Source organism: Pseudopipra pipra, chromosome 14 (assembly GCF_036250125.1).
Source record: "Pseudopipra pipra isolate bDixPip1 chromosome 14, bDixPip1.hap1, whole genome shotgun sequence".
Classification (NCBI taxonomy): Eukaryota; Metazoa; Chordata; class Aves; order Passeriformes; family Pipridae; genus Pseudopipra; species Pseudopipra pipra.
In genome coordinates this window covers 18,854,185-18,878,460 of record NC_087562.1, presented here as the reverse complement: position 1 = coordinate 18,878,460, position 24,276 = coordinate 18,854,185, and the positions used below count along the sequence as shown (strand labels likewise).

General features: G+C 46.1%; 1 protein-coding gene across 3 annotated transcripts in view; it reads right to left on the bottom strand.

Moving 5' to 3' along the window:
- KCTD15 (potassium channel tetramerization domain containing 15) overlaps positions 1-22,308 on the bottom strand; it is a 43,941-nt gene extending 21,633 nt beyond the window's left edge. Inside the window, exons 1-2 of one of the 3 annotated variants that reach the window (XM_064671301.1) lie at positions 21,854-22,308; positions 15,951-16,126 (exon numbers count right to left, since the gene is read on the bottom strand). In XM_064671301.1, coding sequence (XP_064527371.1) covers positions 15,951-16,114 — 164 coding nt within the window. In that variant the 5' untranslated portion in view covers positions 16,115-16,126; positions 21,854-22,308. Of the gene's footprint in view, positions 1-5,511; positions 5,705-15,950; positions 16,127-21,364; positions 21,658-21,853 lie in introns of those variants that run through there. The other 2 variants (XM_064671300.1, XM_064671303.1) reach the window with 2 other exon arrangements.
- Between the last annotated feature and the right edge of the window lie 1,968 nt (positions 22,309-24,276).

Sequence of the window (24,276 nt, the reverse complement as noted above, 5' to 3'; positions counted from 1 at the left end):
GTCTTAAACTCACAGTGTAAACTGCTGCCCTGCAAACTATGAAATCTAGCAGCCACGTGTGCCTGAAGGCACAGAGGGGTGCCCCAAAAGGGGTTTCTGGCAAAAGTAAGCCCAGATCAGGTAGTGGCCTCCAGTCCCAAGAGGAGTGCAGGGTCCAGCCTGCAGTGTTAGGCAGGGCACTGCTCTGCACGTGCTCGAGCTGCCTGACCACCAGCTCCTTCTCCCAGCACTCCAGCCAGGCAGCCTCAGGCACCCCTGTCCTACAGGCACTGCCAGGCCCAGTACAGGGCTGTCAATCCTGATGGCACCAGTGAGCCCCCACAGGTGCTCGGGTACAAAACTGACCTGTGAGAACCAGAGACACTAAAGCCTGTGACCCCAAAATGGCCCTCTCAATTTTTAACAAAGAGCACAGTCCAACCTCAGCAGAAGGGTGGAGGAGGTAACTCACTGATAACATGTTTGTCCATCTCCAATTCCTATAACCTCCTGTTCCTGCCTTCAAGTGCTGATCCTGGAATGCCATAGGAGTTTTTTGAGCCACATGCTCACTTTGCCGTGCTTTTCAAGGATATTACACTCATTAACTATTAAGCACCTGAAGGAACTGCAGAATCTATTACCTAGATTTAATACTTCATATTTTGCTGTTCAGGCTAGAGATAGTCTATATAGTATCAACATGTGTTTTTAAAAGTCAATAATCCATAAGGAACATGATAATCTACCATGCAGAATCATTTTTAGGAAATTCTGAAAGGATTTATTTTCTTCTTTTTGTAACATCACTAAAAAGCAAAATTAGGTATGTAATGGATTTTGTAGTTAAAATAAAGGCATGGACAATTGTGTTTTCTGATCTCTGTTACTATCAATTAAAGTCCACTGAAGCAACAGGTAATAAAATCCACTGAAGCAGAAATTGCCTACTATTTTTGAAATACCACAAAGCGTTCATGGTAAGGATGAGAGATGCCTGTTGTTAATAACCTATCTCCACACTTAAGACACTTTGACAGACGATATATTTGATACATAATTTCCTGGAAATATAGGTGTATTCCTATTTTGATACATTACAGTTATTTTTTAATTTGTAGAAGCAGTATCACCTAGACACACATTAGCAGGTAAGACAAGGAAGTGGAAACAATAATCCCAGGTAGAGAAGCCTGTGTCTTTTCCTGCATGAAAACTTCTCATGGTAGTCAAGAGCCACTCTGGCCCTGCCTCCATTTAGCCAAGCATCCCAACAGGAAGGAGGAGGAGGAGTGGTCAAACAATTACAATGAGCAGACCACCTACTAAGGGAATTGAGGCTCCCCTAAACTTCTCTTTCCAGGTTTTTCATTCCCACCAGGTTTACAAGGGTATTAACCTGTGGGGAGAAGTGGCAGCTCCACGAAATCCGTGGGGCTTGAGGAGTTTAAAATATTACAGAGAGTTAGGCCTTTTCCAGGAGAACAGTAAGGCTAATTGGATGTTTCCATGGACACAGCCCTGAGTTTTAAGGAGTACCATGGCGAAGCTGTTTGGCTGTGTGCAGGTGTTACACTCCTAGGTGTTTTTGCAAGAATATGTTTATATTGTGTTGTGTGTGAAAGTAGAAGCGAGCGATCTGAATAAAAGCTGCTACTTCTCTGGAGCAGCAGATATCCCTTTGTCTCATCACCCTGGTGTGTGTTGTGTGTGTTCTTTTCTTCATGGACCGAGACCTATCGACAGACACCCCACGACATTAACCCTCAGCCCTCACCTATTGGGATAGTGGGATTAAGCCCATCAGCACTGGTCACTCATCCCAAATTCATCAGCAGAGTGTTTCTCCCTGGGGACTTGGGCACTTTCTGCCACTTGTCTCGTGGGCAGTCAACAGGGGCAAAGTGCTGCTTAACCACGAGGATCAGGGGCAGAATCCAGCCCTTCATCAGGCCAGTGATTCCATTTTGCCTCATTCAAGTGTTTGCCTATTTTAGTGTGTTACTTTAACAGCTATAAAAATACTTCACTAAACAAACAGTTTCTAGTATGTTAATTTCTGTATTACAAATCCTTTCACTGTGTGTAGCACATAACCACATCCATAGGTAGGGACACTCAGCAGCACTCCTTCAGCTGCACACATTAGCATCCCACAACATCTATTCAACCCATCAGTCATGTAATGCATTTGCTGTGCTTAACAGGGTACAATTTCCACTTCTCTGTTAGAAGTTCCTTACCTGCCACTGATGTGGCTTGTTCATTCTCTGTACCAGGGGCACTGACAAACAGCCTCCCATGATTTCTGATGCTTAACTGTACAGTTTCAATCAGTTGGTCTGACTGAGCTGCTCTGGAGTATCCAGGACCAGAACAGGGGCCTTGGCCATGGCAGGGGTGTGATCCATGGCAGCCCAGTGCAGGCAGAGCTGCTGCTACTGTAGGTCAAGGCAGGCCAGTTCTGCCACTCCTGTTCCTTACAAGCAGTAACTATTAAGGGAGAGTGAGAAGAGCAGGGTCTGGCTGACTGGTTTATTTTTAATAAAAGTAAACAAATCATATTACAATGTATTATGAACCTTCAAAACACAGAATGTGTTAACAGCAGGAGCTGAATATTATTCTTTCAGTGAAATACGCCAAGGTCCAGGTAACTGTACAGAAGTAGGTAACACCCATCTATTTGGGAACTCCTCTCTTTATTTTATTTTGTGGACTTAACACTCGAAGTTAAAGCAGCATGTTAGCTGGATTTCCAGTACTACTGGGGGTTTTTTCCAGTAAAAATTTCAGGTTACTCTTGCTCTTCTTCTGCTTTTTACTTCATTCTAACTGAACTTTTGCCTAAATAGTTGGTGAAGATTAAAAACATTAATACAAATTTAAATTGTATCCTGTTTCTATTATACCATTGTTCCTGCTGCTCTGATTTGAGCCCTGTGAGGGTTCTGGGCCTCTCGTGTTTTCTCAACACAGAATTTATGCTACATTTGGGCCATGAAAATCAACTCAGAACAAAAACTGTTTAATTTAAAACAAAATCCTAAACTAGCTTCTTAGTTTCCCAAGTGTTCCCTAGTTTTCCAGAGGTCCCAATCCTGCAAGAACTGCATTTCAGTTCAAACTCTGTGGGAGTTGCGGGCACTCAAGAGAAGTAAGTTGTTAATACATGAGAAGATGTACAATTCAAACAGAACATTCCTGCCTATACAAGTCTTTTCTTGCTATTCCTTTAACCATCCCTTCCCCTAAATCATGGTGCTACAAGGGCCCTGATGAGAGCAGGGCTGCCCCAAATGCCAGCTCTTTTGCAGCTCACTTGCCTTCCGTAACTTCAAGTGGAAGGTAACTCAGTATTTTTATTAAGATTCTAAAATCAGACTAAATCTGGACACTACCTCCATTACCATCACCCCTTTACAAGTGGGCATGCTGGGAGGTTGAAAACATGCAGACACTGGTTATATTATAATATAAATGGGCTAAATCCTCGCTCGTTGAAGTCAAGAGCGACACTCCCACTGGGACTCAGCGAAGGAAGGAAAATTTCAGATGTAACTCATTTCCCTTTCAGGGTGCAAGTCCAGCCCTTCACATCTTTTGCATGTGTGGGTGCTGTGAAACCAGGATGTTTCAGCACAGAGCAGGAGAAGGAGGGATGGAGATTCAAGGGCTGCACAACCTTTTCTAAAGCATAAACAGTGACAGGTCACACACTCACCCTGGTACACAGTGCTCACCTTAACAGCTACAGCGTTAAACCTGCTTGAGCCACAGCCCTTTACTTCTGATCCCAGACATACAAAAGCTGAGCAGCCTTTTCCTACTATTTTTTCCTTAATTCCAGAATCACAGGAGGAATTTCCCAGGCACAGACTGCCTAGGACTCTGCAGCTCTGCACCATGTGGGCTGAGCAGGAACACCAGGTGACCCTTGGTGCCCACACTGGCCTCTGCTGCACCAGGACACTCCCCACTGCTGTGAACAGGAACGACACCAGCCTCTCTGGGTAGTGATAAATTAGCTTTTTGCTTAAAAGAAGCTGCCCATGCTGCTTGGGCATTAGGCTGGGACACATCAGCTAAACTGGTAAAACCCTTCTGTTGTTGAGAATAACATGGAAAGAACACAGATCCTTGCTCTCTTTGCTTTTCCTGCAGCCAATCCTCTGGTGAGTAAACCACCAATTTTGCTCAGTCAGTGTAACACTGCTGCATTTTACTGCTGTACACCACCAGCACAGCTCACAGCACCACTCCCTCTGGTGCAAAGACATCGCAGGGCAAAGACAGGCAGACTGTAACTGGTCTTATTTCTCTACAAGCATGTATGTGACTGGGAAGTTACATCCAGCTCTCTCTCTCCATATTTTCATTACCAGGCTTCAAATGATGCATGGATAATGTTTAGCCTCCTGTTTATTCTTACATTTGATTAAGCTGCACCCAACATATTTTTTTCTGGCTCTTCACTTAAAGAAACTGAAGAACAACATCGAGAATGACTTGTTAAATAGCTATTTTGAAGGGAAAACCACCACCAAAGCCCCCAGAGCCACATCAAGAAGGAAGATTTGTGTAACAGTTTTTGCTGGTGAGCCTGAGCCATTGGCAGATGAAAGGCAGAAGTGAAGAGGAATTCCCAGCAGGTTTTTGGTTATTGCAGCCAGAGAGCAGGGACAGACAGGAAGTGACCCACCAACCTGCCTGCTGGGAAGAGCCCCCTCCATGGGTAAGCTCCCAAGGAAAGGAGGAGCCCCTGTCTTGGGTCTATAGAGAGGGAACCCATACCTGGGAAGGAGACAGCAATACACCTGCCCTACACAATTCAGTTCGGCAAGAACTTTAAAACAATAAGTAAACTGTTAACTGTTGAATTCTGATGAGCTGCTGAAAGCTGAACCTGGCTTTTTATGTGACTGCGAGAGATTCGTTCTTAAATACAATACTGTGGTCATGGGTTTGATTCTGGTCCCAGTGAAGTCAAGGCCAAAACATCCTCTGATTTAACTGAAAGCAGAAACAGGTCCCTGTTTTAAACCCTGCAAACAGAATACAACTGGATGTGAAAAGAAGAGGAAGTATGTTTGAAACTAGTTACAACTCCAAGCTGTATTTTCCCCCCTCCATAAGATTAAGAAAAGGTCAATGAATTTTTTTCCTCATTCAACAGCAGTGTTATGTACTACTGGCCCAAATTCAGCCCTTGTTCCCTCCCAGACAACCATGGCACAAGCAGAGGACCCAGTTTCTCTGTTGTCATGCTTTGGTTCCCTTGGAGTTCCACTAGTCAGATTTGCCCATGGAACTGTAGGTGAGTTTTGCAAGGGCAGGATTTAGGCAGCGCTCTGCCCAAAGGAACACCACGGTCCCCAAAGGCCAGAGCTGCAGCCTTTGGTGTAAATCACACCGGCACAAACTGTTGGCCTAACACCGTACGACACCAGAGAGTCCCCGGTTTTCATCGTCCACTTTCTCAAGAGAGAGATTTGCTGCTGCAAAAGCATCTACCAGATCTAAATGGATTACCTGCAGCACTGGGAGCATCTGCACTCCATTAGGAGAGAGGCGGAGCGGGAGCCTGCCCTTTGGACTGGGATTCCTTCAGCGTTTCAGCTTTATGGTGCAAATCTCAGTTTCCAGTGCTTGCCAACTGATCCCTCCTGAGTCTGACCAAGAGCACCGGTGCAAATGCTGCGTAAGAGCTTCCCAGCATCCACGAGCAGCACTCCTTTCAGGTTTTGCTCTATGCGGCCCTCAGCAGATAAAAAAGCAGCAATTTTAGCCTTTGAACACGTACCATACTGCTGCAGAGTTAATTTAACACAGCACAGGTGAACACTGAATACCTCTGCTCTGCCTCTCTGTCCTGGTGCCCAGCTCTGACAGTTGTCACAGCCACTGCACCAGGAAGGAATACAGTCATGCACACTTGTGAAGCTCGTAGCTGTCCTGCCTGGCAGAATCTGAAGTGAGAGCAAGTCAGGTAAAAACAAACCCCTCTAAAATTTTTACAGGTGTCATTTCATTTTTAAGCATCAAAAGATGGAAGTACATGCTAATCACAGCAGCTGAGGTGAAGGAGTAGGGCAGTTTGGTGGACAGAGATAAAAGTGTATAACTCTGGAGCTGAATTCCAGCTCTGCAGCTTCTCCCAGCTATCAGTTCAGGTTAGAACCTCACCAGCCTGATGTAATTCTGTACCAGTGGAGTTATAGCAGTGATGAGAGTGACTGGCAATACTTAGCTGTTCCAGTCACCAGATCTACTGTCAGGAGAGCACAAGGGAACAAGCTGATGCACTGCAAGGTCCAGGTATGCTCATCAACTTACTACGTTTCTCATAACAAAAATGTGGCAAAGTCCGTGGGACCATCACAGCACGGGGCATGGCCTGAGTCAGGCCCAGCCTGGCATCCTCCACACCAGCTTGTTACTCTGTGCTCCAGAGATCTTGCTTCCCTTATGCTTTCACACATGAATCCTGTGTTTGCATGCCTGCATATTTCTTCTATTTAAATATGCACTTTGTTCTTAAAGATTTCATTAACCCATGAATAGATGAATTCTGATTTCAGTTATACAGGCACAAATTCAGACCAACTCCTTGAAAACCAGCAGAGTCACCTCCTTGGGAAGGCAGTCTGGCCAGGAAAGGTCTGTGCATGCACCAGTAAGGGCACAACACTTTGTCTTCATTTGACTGTTGGTTTTACACCTTCACGTTTTTGAGACAAGCAGTGCAGACACTCAGCAGAAGCATCTTACTACAATGCTCAGGTTCTTGTAACTCTTCTCCACCTATCACACCAGTACTCATCCCTGGTTTAACTCCACAGAGGACAAGAGGGTTACAGTAAGGATTATTCTGGCCAGGTTTATTATTAGGCTTGTTTTCTAAAAGAAGAGGGCTTATTTTATTTCCATTTAAACTTACAGTAAAACTCTCATTGACTTCACTGGAAGAGAGATTTGGCCCAACATACCAATATCCAAACCACCTCCATTTATTTCAGGGAAAGGAGGCAATGAATTAATAAGGTCCAATGTATTTTTAAATCTTTAGATTTCATAAATGATCACAAGCATGTAGGTCACAATATACACACAGAACGACACCTACGACAACCACCAGTGGGATCATTAAAATAATTAAGTAAGGCCTAGAGACAAATTCATTTCATAATATGTTCCTTACAAAACAGATACCCCCCTTGCTTCATAATCTGGGGAGTCTGTTTTATAAACTTCCTAAGCAGTTCATGAAATATCCCCCCAAGCAGACCAGGGGGATATTTGCCCCTACTTGCCATTGCAGGGTCTCTATAAATCCAAAGTTTATAAATCAAAAGACAAACACGTGACGTGTGTTGAAAGACCAAATGTGCAGGGGGAACACCTCGTGTGCTCCACAGGTATGGTTTGCTGTGACCTCAGGACATGATTTCCAGCACAAAGCTACTGAATCCACATCTTTTACATAACTCCTCTCCATGCCATGAGGGAGCTGCATGCACAACACAGAAAGAAGCAATCAATAAAGGAGATTCCCTTTTTCTTTAAGTGTAAAGATGCTGAACTTCATAGTGCAGCATCTTTACAATACTTTACACCACACTCTTCAGCAGGAAAGGGCGTCCACTCACAGCACATAAAAGGAGGAGACAGTTTACAACCACAGCATCCCATGGGAGTGATCTCTCAAAATATGCTCCTAATGCTTTTCATGTTACTGTCCTGAAAATGTCTGCTGAAAAATACTTTAACTGTGCTGCTGGTATCAAAGTGCCCTCTCAGGTGACTGATAAGCAAAAGGAGCAACGGAAGAAATTACTAAGTACTTCACCACCTAACCTCAGAAACTGCTATAGAGTGCTAAATGAAAAAAAATGTTGAAATTTTGGTCTTCTTGTCTGCTGGATTCTCTTTGTGAGTTTTAATAAACCAGACTAGTTTTCAATCTGCTGTAAGCAGGAAGGGTGAGAATTACTAAGAATTACTAATGTGCTAAGTGTAATTCAGCTACAGTCACGTTAGTCACATTATCATTGTAGAAGATGAAAGAGAAGAGCAGAAAACAAGGCAAGGTCACCTGGGGTTTGCTCAGAAGGTACTGGAGACACCATTCAGTGTTCATCTCTGGACTGCTGTCAGAGGCCACAAGTGACATCCCTCCTGACCACACCAGGCTGCACGAGCTGCATGGAGATGCCTGCTCTTCCTTTTGACTAGCTGAGGCAAGTAATCTGGGTAGGACTGTGCAGTTTTCTCAAAATTCAGGAATTTCGAACAGCCTGTGCCAGGCACAGCACTGCAGCCATACTGTTATTTCTCAAAGTCAGATGAGTGTTGATTTGCTATCTGCTCCTCCACATGACTGGCTTGGTCTGCCCCTTCCTAGATGCCATAATACCCCCTTATGCCTAGAACTGCACACAACCCAGGCTGTAAATGCATACAGAGAAAAAATAATTTCTGAAAAAGTGTTCATCAGCTAGGCAATATTTTCTTTAACATTTCATCAATTATTCCAAGCAAACACACAAATAATTCATTCATCGACAGGGCCCAATCTCAGCACCCAATTACAGTAAGATTTGTACTCCCAGAGGCTTTCCTCTCCAGAGCCTGCAGGCACTTCCCAGGCTGTGGCTGTGCTGGGCAAGGCAGTGGTTATCAAGTCCAGTAAGGAGTAAACACCTTTATCACAGCAGACAGCTCAGCTCTGCTCTGGCTCCCTACATGCGAGTTAGTAGGAGATCCTGGGCACGCAGACACAGACAGGTCTGAAGAGTCAGTTTCCATATAAATTCCTTCCCTTCCATCTCCTTAAGTCACTGGAATGAAGGGTTAGGGGGACTATTCTTCTTTACCACCAAAGCCACCACTCCAGCTTTGCCACAACAGCCCCGGTGACACACGGAAATCTATCACACTGTGCTCCTTCCACGGGCTCTGACATCAGACACTGAATTCAGGACTTTTTCCAGTTAGTGTCAGCTAGAGACAGGGTATATCCAACATCCTCATTCCCAGCTGTAATTACATCCCTCTTACAGCTTACTTTTATTTTACACAGAGGCCAAGCCACGCGCCCCTGCTCTGGCCCTGGGACTGGTGCCACTCCTGCCGTGGCAGCCCTGGCCAGGCTGCAGGAGGAGGCAGGTCCTCAGCTCCCTGCACTGCCCGGGGGCTGTGCTGGATGTGTCTGAGCAGGGCACACGTTTCTGCAGGACACAAGGCCTGTAGGAGCGAACACTTCACACCTTCCCCACAGCTCATCAAAGCGCTGCAAGGACTGCTGTGACCTTGGCCATGTAGCACCTGTATGGAACTGGCTCTGCAAAAGGGGGAAGACTAGTTCAGTTTATACCACCTGATGTAGCAGCCTGGCAATGACAGCCCTTTCCCTGCTCCAGCTCCTGCTTTAGTGAGTGCAACATCCACAGGCAGATTGAGGGGAGACAAAGGATGGGAAGGGGAAAGGCCCTTCTAAGGGTTTTTATCCCAAGGGCTCTGCTGGTCAAAATTCCCTTAGAAACAAAAAGGAGATGTGCCCAGTGAACAACTAAATAAGAAAAACTCAAAAGATTTATCTCTTAATCTCAGGTGCACGATATGAAACCGAAAATTGTGGTAATCTCCATGAGAATTCATATGTTAATTCAGAAAAGGCACTGCATATAACCAAAACCTCTGGGTTCTGGCTCCTTTACTTGCTCTCATCTGCAGCACCCACCCCACTGCCTGGCAGGGCAGCAGAGCCCCGGGCAGCCCTGGCAGGCTCACCCCTGGCTGCAGAGCTGCCACAATGCTGGGCAGTGTCCTCACACTCCTGCACCGTGCCCACAACCTGCCTCTCACAGCATCTGTAACGTGCAGGGAAAACACCTTGTCCTGCCTCTTCAGGTGTTTTGCTTAAAAGTCTGTGTCTGGGTTAAGTTCACAACACCTATTAAAATTAATGAGCTTTGTGCTGCAGCATTTTGTAGCGCTTTGCTGGAACGTGGGGTGCTGGCTCTGACTCTGAAAGTGCCTTTGGGAACCACACAGCAGATCACAGCCTGGCAGTGTCAGAGCCTCGTGTCACCCCACAAACAGGGCGCTCGACAGCTGACCTCGGAGGGAAGAGTGGTGCCTTAGACAGTGTGAAACGTGCCTGTGCCCTTCACTGGGCTTCAAACAGACATTTCGTGGGTGTGCAGGGATGAGAGAGGATTGAAGAGGGACAAGACACTGTACAGCTGTTGGGTGGGTGAGCAGATGGAATGACAGTGGCATGGAGAGGTCTGGGAGACACCTCAGGGAGGATGAACGTGACTGATGCTGCAGTGGTGCAGGACTGCAGCAGCTCAGGGCTGGCAGGAGGCCGTGCTGTCCCAGGAGAACCAACACCTCCTGCTCCATGACAGGATCCTGCCCTCAAATGGGCTGTGCTTTCACAGCCACCAACAACCTCTGGCTAAGAACAAACCTGGATTTACACTCCAACTGCAAGCATGGGGTAAGTGACAAAATTTGCTAATTGGTCATTGTCTCCAGGCAATAACATTGATAATACACAGATTTGATGGGAAATTGGCAAATAAACTGTTATAAGAGTGAACTGATCATACGTGAGCAAGAAATATGAGATGTTATCAGCTATGCTGAGTCTGGAGAATTATATATCCTAAACATACTCAAACTGAGAATTTCCCTGCTCCCTCCCAGGAAATGCAGAGTGGGACCCACTACAAATCCCTTCCTGTAAAGGATGATGTGGAAAAATCTGTCTTGTAGATGTTGGCAGGTGTCTGAGCTATGAAACCACTGCATCCAGCTATACAGGGTCAGCAATCATGTTCTGTCAGGGACAACAGAGGGGTTCTAAAACTTGGAGCAGAGAACTCCCTTGAATTCAGTCCATCCTGGTGTGGCTGCAGACAAGGGGGAGAAGCAGATCTCAGGTGCCAGTGCTGAGCTCCAGTGACCAGAGAGATGGAGGTGCCGGAGGAAAAGGCAGGGGAATTAAAATCCACAGATCCTCAGAGAGTAGCTAGAAACAGAAGGTCATAGTTGGCAGGAGACCTTGTCTGAGGGTGGGTCTATAAATAAAAAACAGTGTATTTTGACAAGAAACATTCGGAGAAGACACATGCTTAGGGGATTCCTTGGCAAATCACCAAAAAAGTCCATGGATTCACAGGAAAGTGAGGCAAGGATATGCCTGGAAAACTCTCCTGTCTCATAGAGAGATCATTAGCTTCTGAAAGAATTAATAAAGCCTGTGCTGGTTTTCTCTGGAGGACACAGCCTCCAGAGAAAGAGGTGGTAGAGCCCAGGTGCCCCAAGAGGTGCACTGTGTGACAACTCATGGCTTGGGCCACGGGGCCCAGAAACTCTGTTGTCCTGAAGGGGAAAGGCTGGGAGCAGAGAGGTCCCAAACACAGTGTGCTACAAACCATCAGGGGAGGCTCTCTGGGATCTGTGACCCCACACTCTTCCCACCTGGAGAGCATCGCTTCATGGAAAATTATTCCTTCTGTCCCAAGTGATGCCACAGAAAGCATGAGCTTTTATAACGACATTACAAACACATGAACATATCTTTAATAGAGGGTTATACAAAAATATGAATTATCAAGAATGGAAGGTAAATATATTTACCTTGTATAGCAGAACAACTCAGAGAGAGCTCACAGCAATTCTCTGAGTTAAAAACACTAATCAGGGCTGCAAAATGGACAGGCTTCTGATGAAAACTCTTCTTCTGCTTTCTAATAAAACTTCAAGGTGGTATCAAAATTTCCAGTGACATCAAGAAGCTGGGGGTTGCTGTGGTATACAGGGATTTGGACCTTCTTTTCCACTGGAAGGCAATGAGACATCTGCCACTGAGTTCAGTGGGAGTAACACTGGAGGCTCTGGCAATGCCCTTGGGTATTCCTGACTGCCTGTCAGGAGCTTGGACTTCTGGTGCAGGTTTGCTTTCCAAATGTAAGAATTGTCTCACTCCCTTGGATAAATACAATTTGCAACTCACTTTATAGATGTGCTGGAGGTTTTGCAGCCCTTACAATCTGTCATATAAATACACATTCAAGTGTCAATGTGTGAAGGGGCTGCTTTAGAGGTCCTCTGGGTGAAAACAGGAATGGAATTTCTAGAGGAAATGCTATCAAAGATGAATAATTTGTCTACTTAGCCAGTTACTTTAGAAATAAGGCGCTGATGGTAAGAGTCACTAGAAATCAACAGGGTTTTTTTCTCTTTTTTACCTGTACCTCGGAACTACAAGAGTTGGGAGTTTCAGTAGGAGAATTTGCTGAAAACAAACTGAAATTAAGCCTTAGTCAGATCCAAGTAAGTCAACCTCAGCCTCCTTGTACCTCCAAAGCTTATCAACTTCAATGGCAATTTTGGGTATGCATGGAAAGCGGCCTCAAGTAGCTATACAAAAAGGGAATAATAATGTTATTTCTGAGGTAATTTGTGCGACCACTGACATTATGCTGTTGTTGATCACAATTTCTTTTTTATGTTTCTCATCTCCCTTTGCCCTTCACCCTCTGAAAGGCCAGCTCTTCTTCCTGTATGCTGCTTCATTCAAAAAGCCAACTGGAAAGGTATGTAGTGCCTAAGGTGAGTGCCAGTGGTTTAGATACCACCTTTGACAGTGGCTGTTTCACTCTCTTCTCCTTTCTCACGCCAGTTGTGCATTGCTCAAGTTCTCTCCTTTTTTAGATGAGAGAATTTATGTAGCCCATAAAAATTTACTGGAAAGAGGACGGCTACCCCCTTTAATGCCTAATCTGGCACCCTTTACTTATGCAAATTTAATCAGTGGACAAATGCTCTGGTCACAGCAGCTGCACTAATACAAACAACATCAAAGACTTTGCCAAAGTTGCTCTGAAACAACTCTGGGATCACTGAAATGCAAAATTTGGCCTCTGGCTTCACATTAACAGCCATTCACTCACTTGAGTAAGACTTCCAGAACTGGGTCCTTTTTCTTCCCAAATTAGAACCAACCACATACCTAACCTGGGAACAGCCAAGCAGAGCCAGCTGAGAGGGCAGAGCACAGTCAATCCTAACAGATTACAATAAGAAATGTATCACGCTGCCTGCTGTCAGGTGTAATTTATATCATACCAGAGGGGTGACTGCAGAGCAGGTATGGGCAGGAACTGGTCATATCTATACTTGCTCCTGCTGGGCCCCATCTGGCCAGCTGCTGGGAGCTCTTCCCTCTCACTGAAGTCAATGTGGACTGAGTTTGTTCAGGACCAAACAGGACTGGACCTCCTCAAAACACTAAGGAAGTATAAACACAACTTGACTTTTTCTGTTTCCCATCAGCATGTGGTGTTTCTGTGCATGCACACCCAGGCTGTATTTATACACATGCTCACAGTCTAAACATCCATGTACATTATCAGCTAAAAAGCCTACAAGCTAAAAGCCTATTTAGGATTTGGGAGCACTGAGAAAGCAATAGGGATTGTAACACAAATAAACAGGAAGTTTATTCCCACAGCTTTCAATTTCAGTGAGCCCAAACTATTTTATGTGACTTCACTAAGATTTAGCAAAGCACTTCAGCATATGCTTACATCTTCTGCTGAAATATGATCTACAAATTTGTGTGACTTCTTGGATTTGAAGCTTTTAAACTCGTGCTCAACTCAGGAGTTTGATGTGCTGTCCAAAATAAAGCAGAAAGCTCTGCAAGTGGATGAGCATGGCCATGCCTCTGGATGTGGCCACGCATGTTACCTCTGAGCACAAGCTAACAGTGCCCTGGCATTATTTCCAGATGTTCTGCTCAGAAAAGCTACCTCCTCCTTCCTGCACCTGTGAGAGACCCAGGAGTCCTCTCCCAGGCAGATCACTGCAAGGACAGTCTGTGCCATATGGCAGATACACAACAGGGCAGGGAAGCACCATCAGGAGCTCCAACCATTCCCACTGGAATAACTGCAAGTACTCTGCCTTAACCAGGAATGAGAGCAGGCCAGGCTCAGTGGGGGGTAACAACCAAGTCTATTATGCAGTGCTGAAGAAGAACAAATAATACGTAAATATATATATAAAAAAGGAAAATATAATAAATTATGGTGTAGCCTTCATCCGGCTTCATAATGTATGTAGCAATATGTCCTACTTGGGATGCTGGTGAAGGGTCTCATCCTGGAAGCTCTTACTTCAGTGAGAGCTGAAGTTTGAGCAGCTAAAAAAGCCTTCAAGCCTTATGAGATAACATAGCAATGCAAACAAAAGGCAGCACACAGCAAAACATCGGGCAGCATGTGAGCTCTGGTCAGTCACAGTTTTGTACTTTCAGTTTAAACAAAGTACAAAATCTGAAGAAATATGATTCTGTTATTTATCAAACAGGCAAAAAAAAAATTGGTTCAGTACTCTATTCTCTTGAAACAAAATCTGTGAATTTATGTATATTCTTCCAAAGCTTCCGTAACTGAAGCTTTTATTAAGTAAGTTTGATGTGGGGCATATTTTAAACATAGTGTCAGCAGCGATATTTTAAAATGTGGAAACAGATGTGCCACTCTATTACAACTGCTGAATCTTCTCTGTATTTTTTAATACTATGAAGCATTTGCCTGTTTCTCCGTTACAATCTCTCCCCACTGAACAGATTTCTTCTCTATGATTAAAATAGTACCACACAGACCTCATTAAACAAACTGTCCAGAAAAATCACATTATTTTGTTCTGCCAATAAAATACAGGTATTCTAATAATTGGGCTTTTTTTCCATAGAGAATTTCAGCAGCTCCCTTTCCTTGAAATGAAATCACAGCCATATGCTTTATGACATCAGAGGCATTTCAAGGTGTCTCCATAAATGTCATTTACTGCTTGGGAACCTGCCAAATCTGCAAAAACCCTTAGTTCTTCTAAAGGAAAAATCTTCAAATGAAACTATAGCTTTACACTGGTTGTCATACCAAAAAAAAAAAAAAAAAAATTAAAAATCTATCACTTACAGAATTCTGGCCATGCAGGACAAAACCTCTGGCAACCAAACCTGCTGACCTGGGCTTTGGTTTGGTTTGGAGTCAACAGTGTGCTGGGCACCCTGACACTGCACATTCCCACCTGAGTATGTATGAGGCACCCTCTGAATTGTCTCAGTGACAAAAACATGCACTGGTTTAGTGACCATAACTGAATCAAAATCAGGTACATCTTAATATACTGCTCCAATGAATGTTCTTTAACCCTTAACAATGTCACAGGCCTGACCCTGCCCTATCCCTCAAGGTGCCCAGTGCCCTGCAGGACTGGGAGCCAGGCAAACAACAGACACTATGTCATACACAAACATCATCTCATGCCACATCTATTCATAATTTGGCATGTCTGGAGTATACTCTGAGAGAATACTGGCCAGATCCATATAAATCTCTCCAGACACGTCACCAACCTGCCCAGCACAAAGCAGCCACCTTCGAGCCCGCAAGGATTCAATGCAGCCTGTCCAGAGAGGGTCAGCCAGCCCCTGCCCAAAGGAACAACTGCTGACACAGAGGCACACAGCTCCCAGTGAGGTCACGATTTGGACTGGCCCACAGAAGCATCCATTAATCCCAGGGCAGCAGAACCATTCTGCTTTCTTAAGGAATTAAAACCCAGGTTTTTTCCCCTTACATCTGAAAGAAAGAAGTTGCCTGGTGCAGTTGGAAATAATCTAGGGCAGCACACCAACAGGTGCTTCAAACGTATCAGCACAGCGCAGGAGATGTTGAGAGAGAAAATGAATAGACTCTCTAAATAATACATAAATTTTACAGGCTTTTTTTTTCCTGCAGAACCCCAGTGAAGTTACTGTATAAATCGGAACCTGAATTATTCATAAGCGGTGAATATATAATAAATCGTCCTTCGCACTGCAATATCCCTCACAGGTACCTGCCTCCTTCCACGCAGCGAGCCTGCAAACACCAGGGTCTTACCTGGAGTCTGGGTACTTGGTCAGGGTAGCCAGGCTGCTGGTGTACATGTGTCCTCCTACATCGATGTGCACGGGAGCGTTCGACTTGGTGAGTTGAGCTGGGAGAGGAATTCCTTGAGCAGCCAGAGGAGAAACCGGGGACCGTGTTAGAGACAGACGGGACATGCTTCTTCCCTCCTGGGCGGGGAGGCAAAAAAGAACAGTTTCTCTTAAATGTAGCACTGTGTTACCTTTCTTTCCATCTGTGATCACAGATCTAATCAGATCATTTTTGCATCTGCCTGATCACATATTCAGCTAACAAATTATTGCCACCACTGTAATTAAGTGTATTTGCATCGTTTTCTCCTAAGTACCAGAGGGGAAGGGAAAGATGCTTATTAGCAATAAGAAATCAAGAAAAAAAAAATTTTCAAGGTGTCAGCCTCAAGGGGCATAAAACAAACTGCAAAATTCTAATTAAAGGTCGCGGGCTTATGTGTTAGATGTGAAATATCCCCTGACAAACGAATAACCAATTTGTGAATTGGGATTCAGGGGGTTTTTGCAAGTTTGTCGCAGTAACAAGACACCTCTAAATTAGTGACTTCCTCAGTACCTAAGGCATTTAGTTTATACATGTAGTAAATTTCACATCAAACTAAGATCAATTTTCTGGTTTATTTTCAATAATTGTGAAATAAATGGATAATTTTCAGTTAAGCCTTAATATTAGACCTAAACAACTAATAAGCTTTCAAACTGAAAGAATTAATGCCTGGAAGCAGCGAAAACAGAAAGATATATAAACTGACCCATGTTTTCATGACAAGATACATTAGAAAGTACTATACAATGCAGCATGTGAAATTATAAATTCAACAATCCACCTAATGTTTCCTGCCCTAAAAATACTGGAAAATTAGTGAAATTACTGAATTGAGTCCCAAAATCTTCAGCAAAATCAAATCCAAAAATACTGAAATGTCTTAAAAATGAACAGGACAACCATAGCAAAAGAAAATTCCTCAATTCTCTTCTGTGAGAAAAGCACAGCTTATTCTGCATGAAGTGTGTGTCTCAAAGCTGATTTCAGTTCAATCGGTGCAGACGGCACATGTCAAATGGAAAAAACCCCTTTCAGAAAAGTTTAGGAAAATGTCCATCCATTCTCCCCCTTATGGGGAAAGCAACATATGCAAAACATTATAGTTGAAGACATTTCTGAATATAATCTAATTTTCTTGGTATTTTGTAATTCAAGCATGCTACCAAGCACCCAGGCTCTTCCTTACATCTGACAAGCACTTTACATGCAGCACTGCAAAGTGAATTCCCATTTCTCTCACATTACTTTGACAATGTTTCTTAGAAATCTGAAGCTGGTCTCGCCTTTCTCTTAGCAGTATTTTGCCTGGCTATGCCACTCGATGAACACACAATTAGCAACATTCTTTGCAAAACAATTTCCAAGCTCTGGAGAAAAATCGTAATACATCTGAACGGCTTCACAAAGTCATCACAACATCTCCATTTACTGTATTTCATCTTGGTTAGCTCCTAAGAATTTCTTGCATCTACAGCACAGAAATACATCACCCCATTATGAATCCACATCCTTTTCTCTTCGGAGGCTGGACGGACATCTGCACTGAACACGACGCAAGTACCAACTCTGTCCTAGGACTTCTGTGTCAGCCGATGCGAAATTGGGCATTAACATTTTTACTACAGCACCACCTTCAAGGAAAGTGACTGAATCCTTTCATGACTGAAGACGTTGCTTTCTTGTTTCCCACAAGAGACTGTTGTGGCCAATCTTCAGTAAATATGTCATTTAGCATAAATAAAAGAACTAAGTTTTAAAAACAACTTAGTCTGTAAGTACCTACAGTATTCTAGCGACGTGTTTACTAATCTGTGGGTGCCTCATCTGTCTGCCAACACAGACAAAGGTTGCTGGTTTTTTTCTTACCAAAGAGCACTGTAAACTCATGTTCAGTCTCTACTCCTTCACTTAAATGAAAGGGTCAGAAGATCCAGGCTGAATGTCAACCCTGTCTTTGTTCAGACCTCAACCATTATCACTAATGATAAAGGTACAGACTTCGCATGGTACAGGGCTGCCTTAGAAATAAATCTCATGCAGTTTCACAAAACAAGAGTCTAATTAGGGCTCATCTGCACCCCTTGTTACAATTTCCAAATGAAATCAAAGGACTTCCAGTCCTCTGTAAACGTGTCTTACATTTAACCATTTGTCTTGAAATACAGACTTCAATTTTAAAATATGCACAGATAGCTAAAGATCAAGTGATATGAATCTATTTGTGCATATTTAAACACTGCTGCTATCTTAGGATTTTGTTTAATGTTAGTATACCAGTAAATTCCTTGATCTGTAAAGACTGAGATTCTCAGTGAGGCCATACTCACACAGTAGATATTTAATTTATACTATTCACTGGAGGGACCTTTTGAACAATCCTCTGCTTTTGGCATTTCTCAGCTAGAGCATGTGTTGAAAAAACACTTAATTATAGAAAATCACTGGAAAGCTAAAATAGTTCTCAAACTTTTATGGTTTTTCATACTTATTGAGGGTGCCACTGGCTTTTTGGGGGAGAGGAGGAAAAGGGGAATTAAAACACTGGCTTTTCCCCTGGTTGGAGAGGATTCGTACTAAAAAAATGAATCCTAGATTTTTATTAAAGTTGTGGAATTCAATCATTTCCGTATGAGCAAATTATCAAGGGGCACAATTGCTAAGCACTACATAAAGGGCACTGAGAACACTCCTACTGCTTCAAAAAAAAATATAAATACCCTGTATTTCTTAAGGTACCGTAACCCTATTTCTAATGACTCCTTCCTCTTCTTAATGTAAAATGCAGCTAAAATTCATCACACTGAGTAATGTACTTATTTTATGCACAAAGCAAAATCCTAAATGTATTTATCCAGTGAAAGTCTTTATGCACATATTTTCTAATATGGATGTGAAAATTAAAACCTTAAGGGTAAATATCGCAGAAACACTAACAAACTTCATTTATTAAACCATGTAAAATAATCCTTGCTCTTTAGTTGCCTACAACAGGATACAGCATCCCAACTAGTGGCACAGGCAATAACCCTGCTCTAATAAGTAACACAGGAACCTGCTGAAGGCAAAATCAATAGAGCCTGATTCCCAAATTATGTGAATATTTAGTTTTTCAAACATTACACACCAAGATCTTTCAGAGCCAGCTTATCTTTTTCTGCCTTTCTAAGCTAACTGCATAAGTACTGCTTGTAAAAACTATTTGCCCATGCAAAGTGAAATAATCACAATGCCATGCTCATTTACACACAAAATGATTTTGTGTCCCATTGTGCTCACAGTTGTTCAGCTCTCTAGGGGTGATTAAACTAGCTATGCTGCTACAGCTTGAGATGATTTCACTGAATCGTTTCTCCATGAAGTTGCTTCTTTGCTAAGCTGTTATTTTAACCATAAAAGGTAAACAGAAGGCAGTTGTAAGAGCTCCATTCAGCTCCGTGCCCAGGGCTATAACCCTAGGGCAGAGAATGCTGAAAGACTGCAGAATTTTCCAGGGTGTTGCCTTTCTTGCTCTAAAGCCTTCAGGAATACTGTTCATTTAATACACACTCTAGATGATACATTTCAGATCCTACTAAAAGAAAGACTTCAAAAGTGTAAGAACTTTTGGGCGGATGAAGCTTTCCCACCTCTGCACATAGCTTGGGGCCATGGTAACCAATACTGCTGTTGATGTTGGGAAAATACAGGAGAAATAAACTGCACAGAGCAGAGCAGACAGATAGGGACAAGGGAGGTGAAAGGTTGCAGGAAAGAAACAGGCAGCAGTCTGGAAGGGGGAACGAGAAAAAAGGGAAAAGAATAAAAAAGGAGGCGGCTCTGAAGGAGGGACAAAGTTAAATCAAGGAGCAGGCACTTAAAAGACTACAGATGGGAAGCAAGACTAATTAAGGATGTAAAAGCGCTTTGTTTCTAAAGTTTATTGTTGCCAGGATAAAAATTAATTGAAACTAATGCTGTTATTCACTCGTGCAGTTTAATTCCTTCATGCACATTTAAGACGTGAAATGAAAGCGGCAGGTTTACGGACCTGCCATGGAGCTGCTCTCCCGGGGAGCCGGGGCGGGGGCGGGTCGGGCCGCAGGACCCGGGCCCGGCTGCACCCCCCCGGCACGGCCGGGCTGCATCCTCGGGGAAGCCGCTCTCCCTCCCCAGGGACCTGCATTTCTGTACCAGCGGACCCACTAGGGGTAAAACCACCCAGCGCAGCCCCCCGAGCGCCCCATCCCCGGCACTGCGGGCCAGAAGTTCCCCCGGCGCTCCCGTGACTCCAGGGCAGCGTCTGCGTCCCCAGCGCCGCCGGAGGGGCACAGCCACAGACTGGGCAATTACCTTTGTCTGCCTAAACAGGGCCGGCGACCGCTCGGGTCTGCCTGCACAGCCACTCCGACACAACTTGCCTACGCCGTGCTCCGAGCCCAAAGACAAAGCGGGCCGGGGGGGCTGCAAACCTTGGGCTCGGGGGCTCCAAAATTAAAAGTCCGTAAACATTTGCACACACCTCCACGCCGCTTCACTGGACGCTGGACCGAGTGACAGAGGAGATCGTGCCCAAAACTTTTACGGCGGGGGGGGAGGAATGGGGGGAAGGGAGCTCCCTCTCGAGATCTGGTTGCCCCCCCCCCCCCAAAAAAAGGGGCGAAAAAATAGAAAAAGGGGGGGGGAAAGGAAAAAAAAAAAAAAAAGAAAGGCTTTCTCCTTCCTCCCCCCTTTGCCCCCCCGCAACCCGCCTCTCTCGGGCAGTCTCCAGTCTATTTAGTGCAAGTTTCACGTCACCCAAATGCCTTTCCCTGCTGATGGTCAGGGAAATCACCAGCGAGCAACGCACCCGGTCACTCAACTTCTGCCTTTTTCTTTTGAACACACTGTATGCCCAAAGGTAAAATTCAACCAAAAAAAAAAAAAAAAAGGCACAACATGGCGTCCTTTACTTATTCCCACATAACAAGAAAGGAGATGTCTTAGATGAATGCAAGAAAAAAAAGTCAACCCCGAATCCCCGATCCTGCACATTTTCCGCGCAGCCAATGGTGGTGAGCATTAGCCAGGCTAATGTATTAATTTTGCAGAAGTGTGCCACATCGCATGCAGGAGCAGGAATGCAAACTATAGCCTAGAGTGGTTTGAAGTCTACCCCAAACCAAGCCTTCCACTCTCACTGGCGCCAGAGTTTCATTCACAGCCCGCCCGTGTTTTCCATACGCGGCGCTCCCCCATTGTCGCCCGCCTTCCCTTTGTGCCGAGCCGCCCCGCCGCCAGCCCCCGCGCCCCGGCCCGCGCACCCCCGCGCCGCGCTGCCCTCCCGCCGCCCGACCCCGCTCCGCGTGTACCATGCGGGAGCGCGGAGCGAGCCGCGCTGCCTCCGCCGCGCCGGGGCTGGGCCGTCTTCAGAGCCGGGGCCGGGGGGGCAGCGGGAGCGCGGGCACCCCGGGCCGCGGGGCTCCGCCGGCGCTGCCCATGCTGGAGCGGAGCAAAACAAAACATACACACGCACGCACACACACACACGCGCGCACACACACTCGCACACACGCGGCGCTAGCAAAGCGGGGCGGCCGCAAACGGGTCCTGTAGCTTTAAAAAAACACCCCTCCGCCCGCTCTTGCTCCCCGGAGCCGGCAGCCGAGTGAGTTTGAAGAGGCACTTTCCAAAAAAAAAAAAAAAAAAGGCAGGAGCAGGCGCGAGCCGCGCGGTGCGGACGCGATGCGCTGCCATGCGATGCGATGCGCTGCGATGCGCGGCGGGCGCGCACGGCGCGCTCCTGGCCCCGCACGGGCGGGCAGGCGGGCGGCTGCGGGAGCCGCTGCTGCGGTCCTTACCTTGAGCACAGAAGATATCTGCCAGCCCCCCTTTGGCTTTGGGCTCTGCCGGGGCTGTGTGTGGACGGGCTCAGCTTTTTTTGCTTTTATTACTATCTTTGCTCCGCAGATCCTGCTGTGATTATTATTATTTTTTTTAAAGCTTCTCCGTCTCCTCTCTCTCCCCGTTTTTGCTGCTTCTTTTTCTATTTATTTTGTGCGTGTGTGTGGATGTGTGTGTGTGTGTGTGTGAGGGGGAAAAAAAAGCCTTTAAATGAAACTGCCGAGGCTGTTATGAGAAGAAAGGCAATAATCCCGTCTCTAAATAACAGAGGGAAGGGAGAAGAGGAGGAAAAAAAGCGAATTCTTGCTCAGGGCTTTGCAAACGCCTGCAGGGCAGAGGATTAGGCTACAATTAGCTCAGCCCTTTGCTCTCGCCCTAGCTAATTTTGCGATGAAAATTGGATATTTTTCCCTCCTTTCGGTGAAGGTCTGCAGATTTATTCCCCCCACCCCCCAAGAATAAAATAAAATACAGCCCTTGAAAATGAAATAAGGCTGGGAAGGCGGCCGGCTCCCCAGCCCGCGCCCCCGGCGCCGCCGCCCGCAGAGCCCCTCCGCGCGGCCGGGGCGGGAGCCCTGCGCTGCCCCGCGGAGCCCCGCGCAGCCCGGCCCGGCCCGGGGATAACGGTTCGGTGTTGGGGAGGATCAGGCCACTGTCACGTCCTTCAACAGACTTACTGAAAAGAAGAAGGAGGAAAAGAGGGGGGGAAGGGGGGGGAAAAAAGCTGATTTTAATCATTGTCATTTGGTCTGATGTAATATTTCCCCAGGCATTTTCAACTAGGCATAAATTTTCAGCTCCCAAATAAGTAACACAGGGCACGTTTCTCACATCTCTTGACTCCTCTGTTACAATTAGGGTAGCACCCACTCTGCACTTGTTGATAAACTAGATCAAGTTCAAAAATAAATAATAAAAAAATGGCCCCGGCCCCCACCTCCCCCGCAGCACCCAGCGCCGCCGAGGTGCGGCCGGGGGGCCTCGGGGGCGGCGAGGGGGGCCGGGGGGGGCCCCGCAATTATTCCCATCCATCCATCCCGGCTGCCTCCCCCTCCCTTTCACCCTTTGCTAATGTCTCGCATTGTAAACGCCAAATTTCCTGTAGGCCATTAAAACCAAATGACGTCTATCGACATGCATTGTGCTATTGCGGAGCGCCCTGGCAGCCCGCCCCCGGCCAAAAGCGCCATTTCAATTAGAGCGCGCGGCGCGATGGCGCGGCGCTCCGCGGGCGGCTCCGCGGGCGCGCAGCGCGCCCGCCCCACGTGCCGGGGGGGCCGGGGGGGGGGGGGATCGGCAGGGGAAAAAATAATAATAAAAAAAATTAATAAAAAAAAAAAAAGGCAAAGCCCTCCCTCAACTTTCACCCGGGGCGCGGGGCTGCCGCTGCCCGCGGGGGGATGCGCGCCCCCGCCCCGCGCGGGTCCCCGCGCAGTGCAGGGGGGGCGCGGGGCGCGCGCGGCCCCGGGGCGGGCGGGGGAGCGGCCCCGGCGGGTCCGCGCTCGCGGAGCGGGGCCGCGCTCGGGGCCGCGCACGGCGGGGCCTCGGCGGGGCCGCAGCGCCCACTAGCGCCGCGCGCGCTCCCGTTACGCAACCGCGCGGCCCCGCGGGCCCGGCCCGGAACGGCCGCGCTCCCCCCGCGCCTCCCCCGGAGCACTCGGGGGGACGGTGGCGGGCAGGACCCCCCCAAACTGAGGCTTTTTGGTGTGTTTTGCTTTTTTTATTTTTTTTAAAATTTTATTTTAAAGTTCTCTTCCGTGGCAGGAATAAACAGAAACTTTTCTCCTAAGGGGAGCTTTTTTTTTTAAATTTTTTTTTTCTAGAGTACAAACTACAGGAGAAGAGGGAAATTTTCTCATTAAAGTTACATCCCTGCAGTTAGTTCAATTACTTGATATATGCAGAAGATGTTGTAAATTTAAAGATTTAAATAGCTTACAAAGATGCCGGAGGCTCCATCAGTTAATTTCCTTAATTTATGGATTTTTAGCTGAGCTTCTGAAATGAAAAGGAGAATGAGAACTAGGTCAGCAGAGAGATTTGCATCCAGAACAGACTAAAATTTGTTTTCCTTGACCATCCCATCAGCCCAGGTGTGCTCTTTGTGGGGGTCCCCGTCCCACCGCCGACCTCCGGGCTGGGACTCCGTGTTTGCCTGTGCGAGCACGGCACAGAGGGGTGGATTTCATTCTAAAATAACCTCCGAACACAAGCGTGTCCCCAGCCAACTGCTTCACCTGATGGTTGGACAAGGCTGTAGCCCAAGTACTCTCATTTCCTCACCACTGGTCAACAAGTGGATATGGGAGGACAAACTCCACTGAGACTCAGTGACCTGTCGTGCAGCCCAAGTTCCACTCAGCTCTTCCGTAGGGGTGCA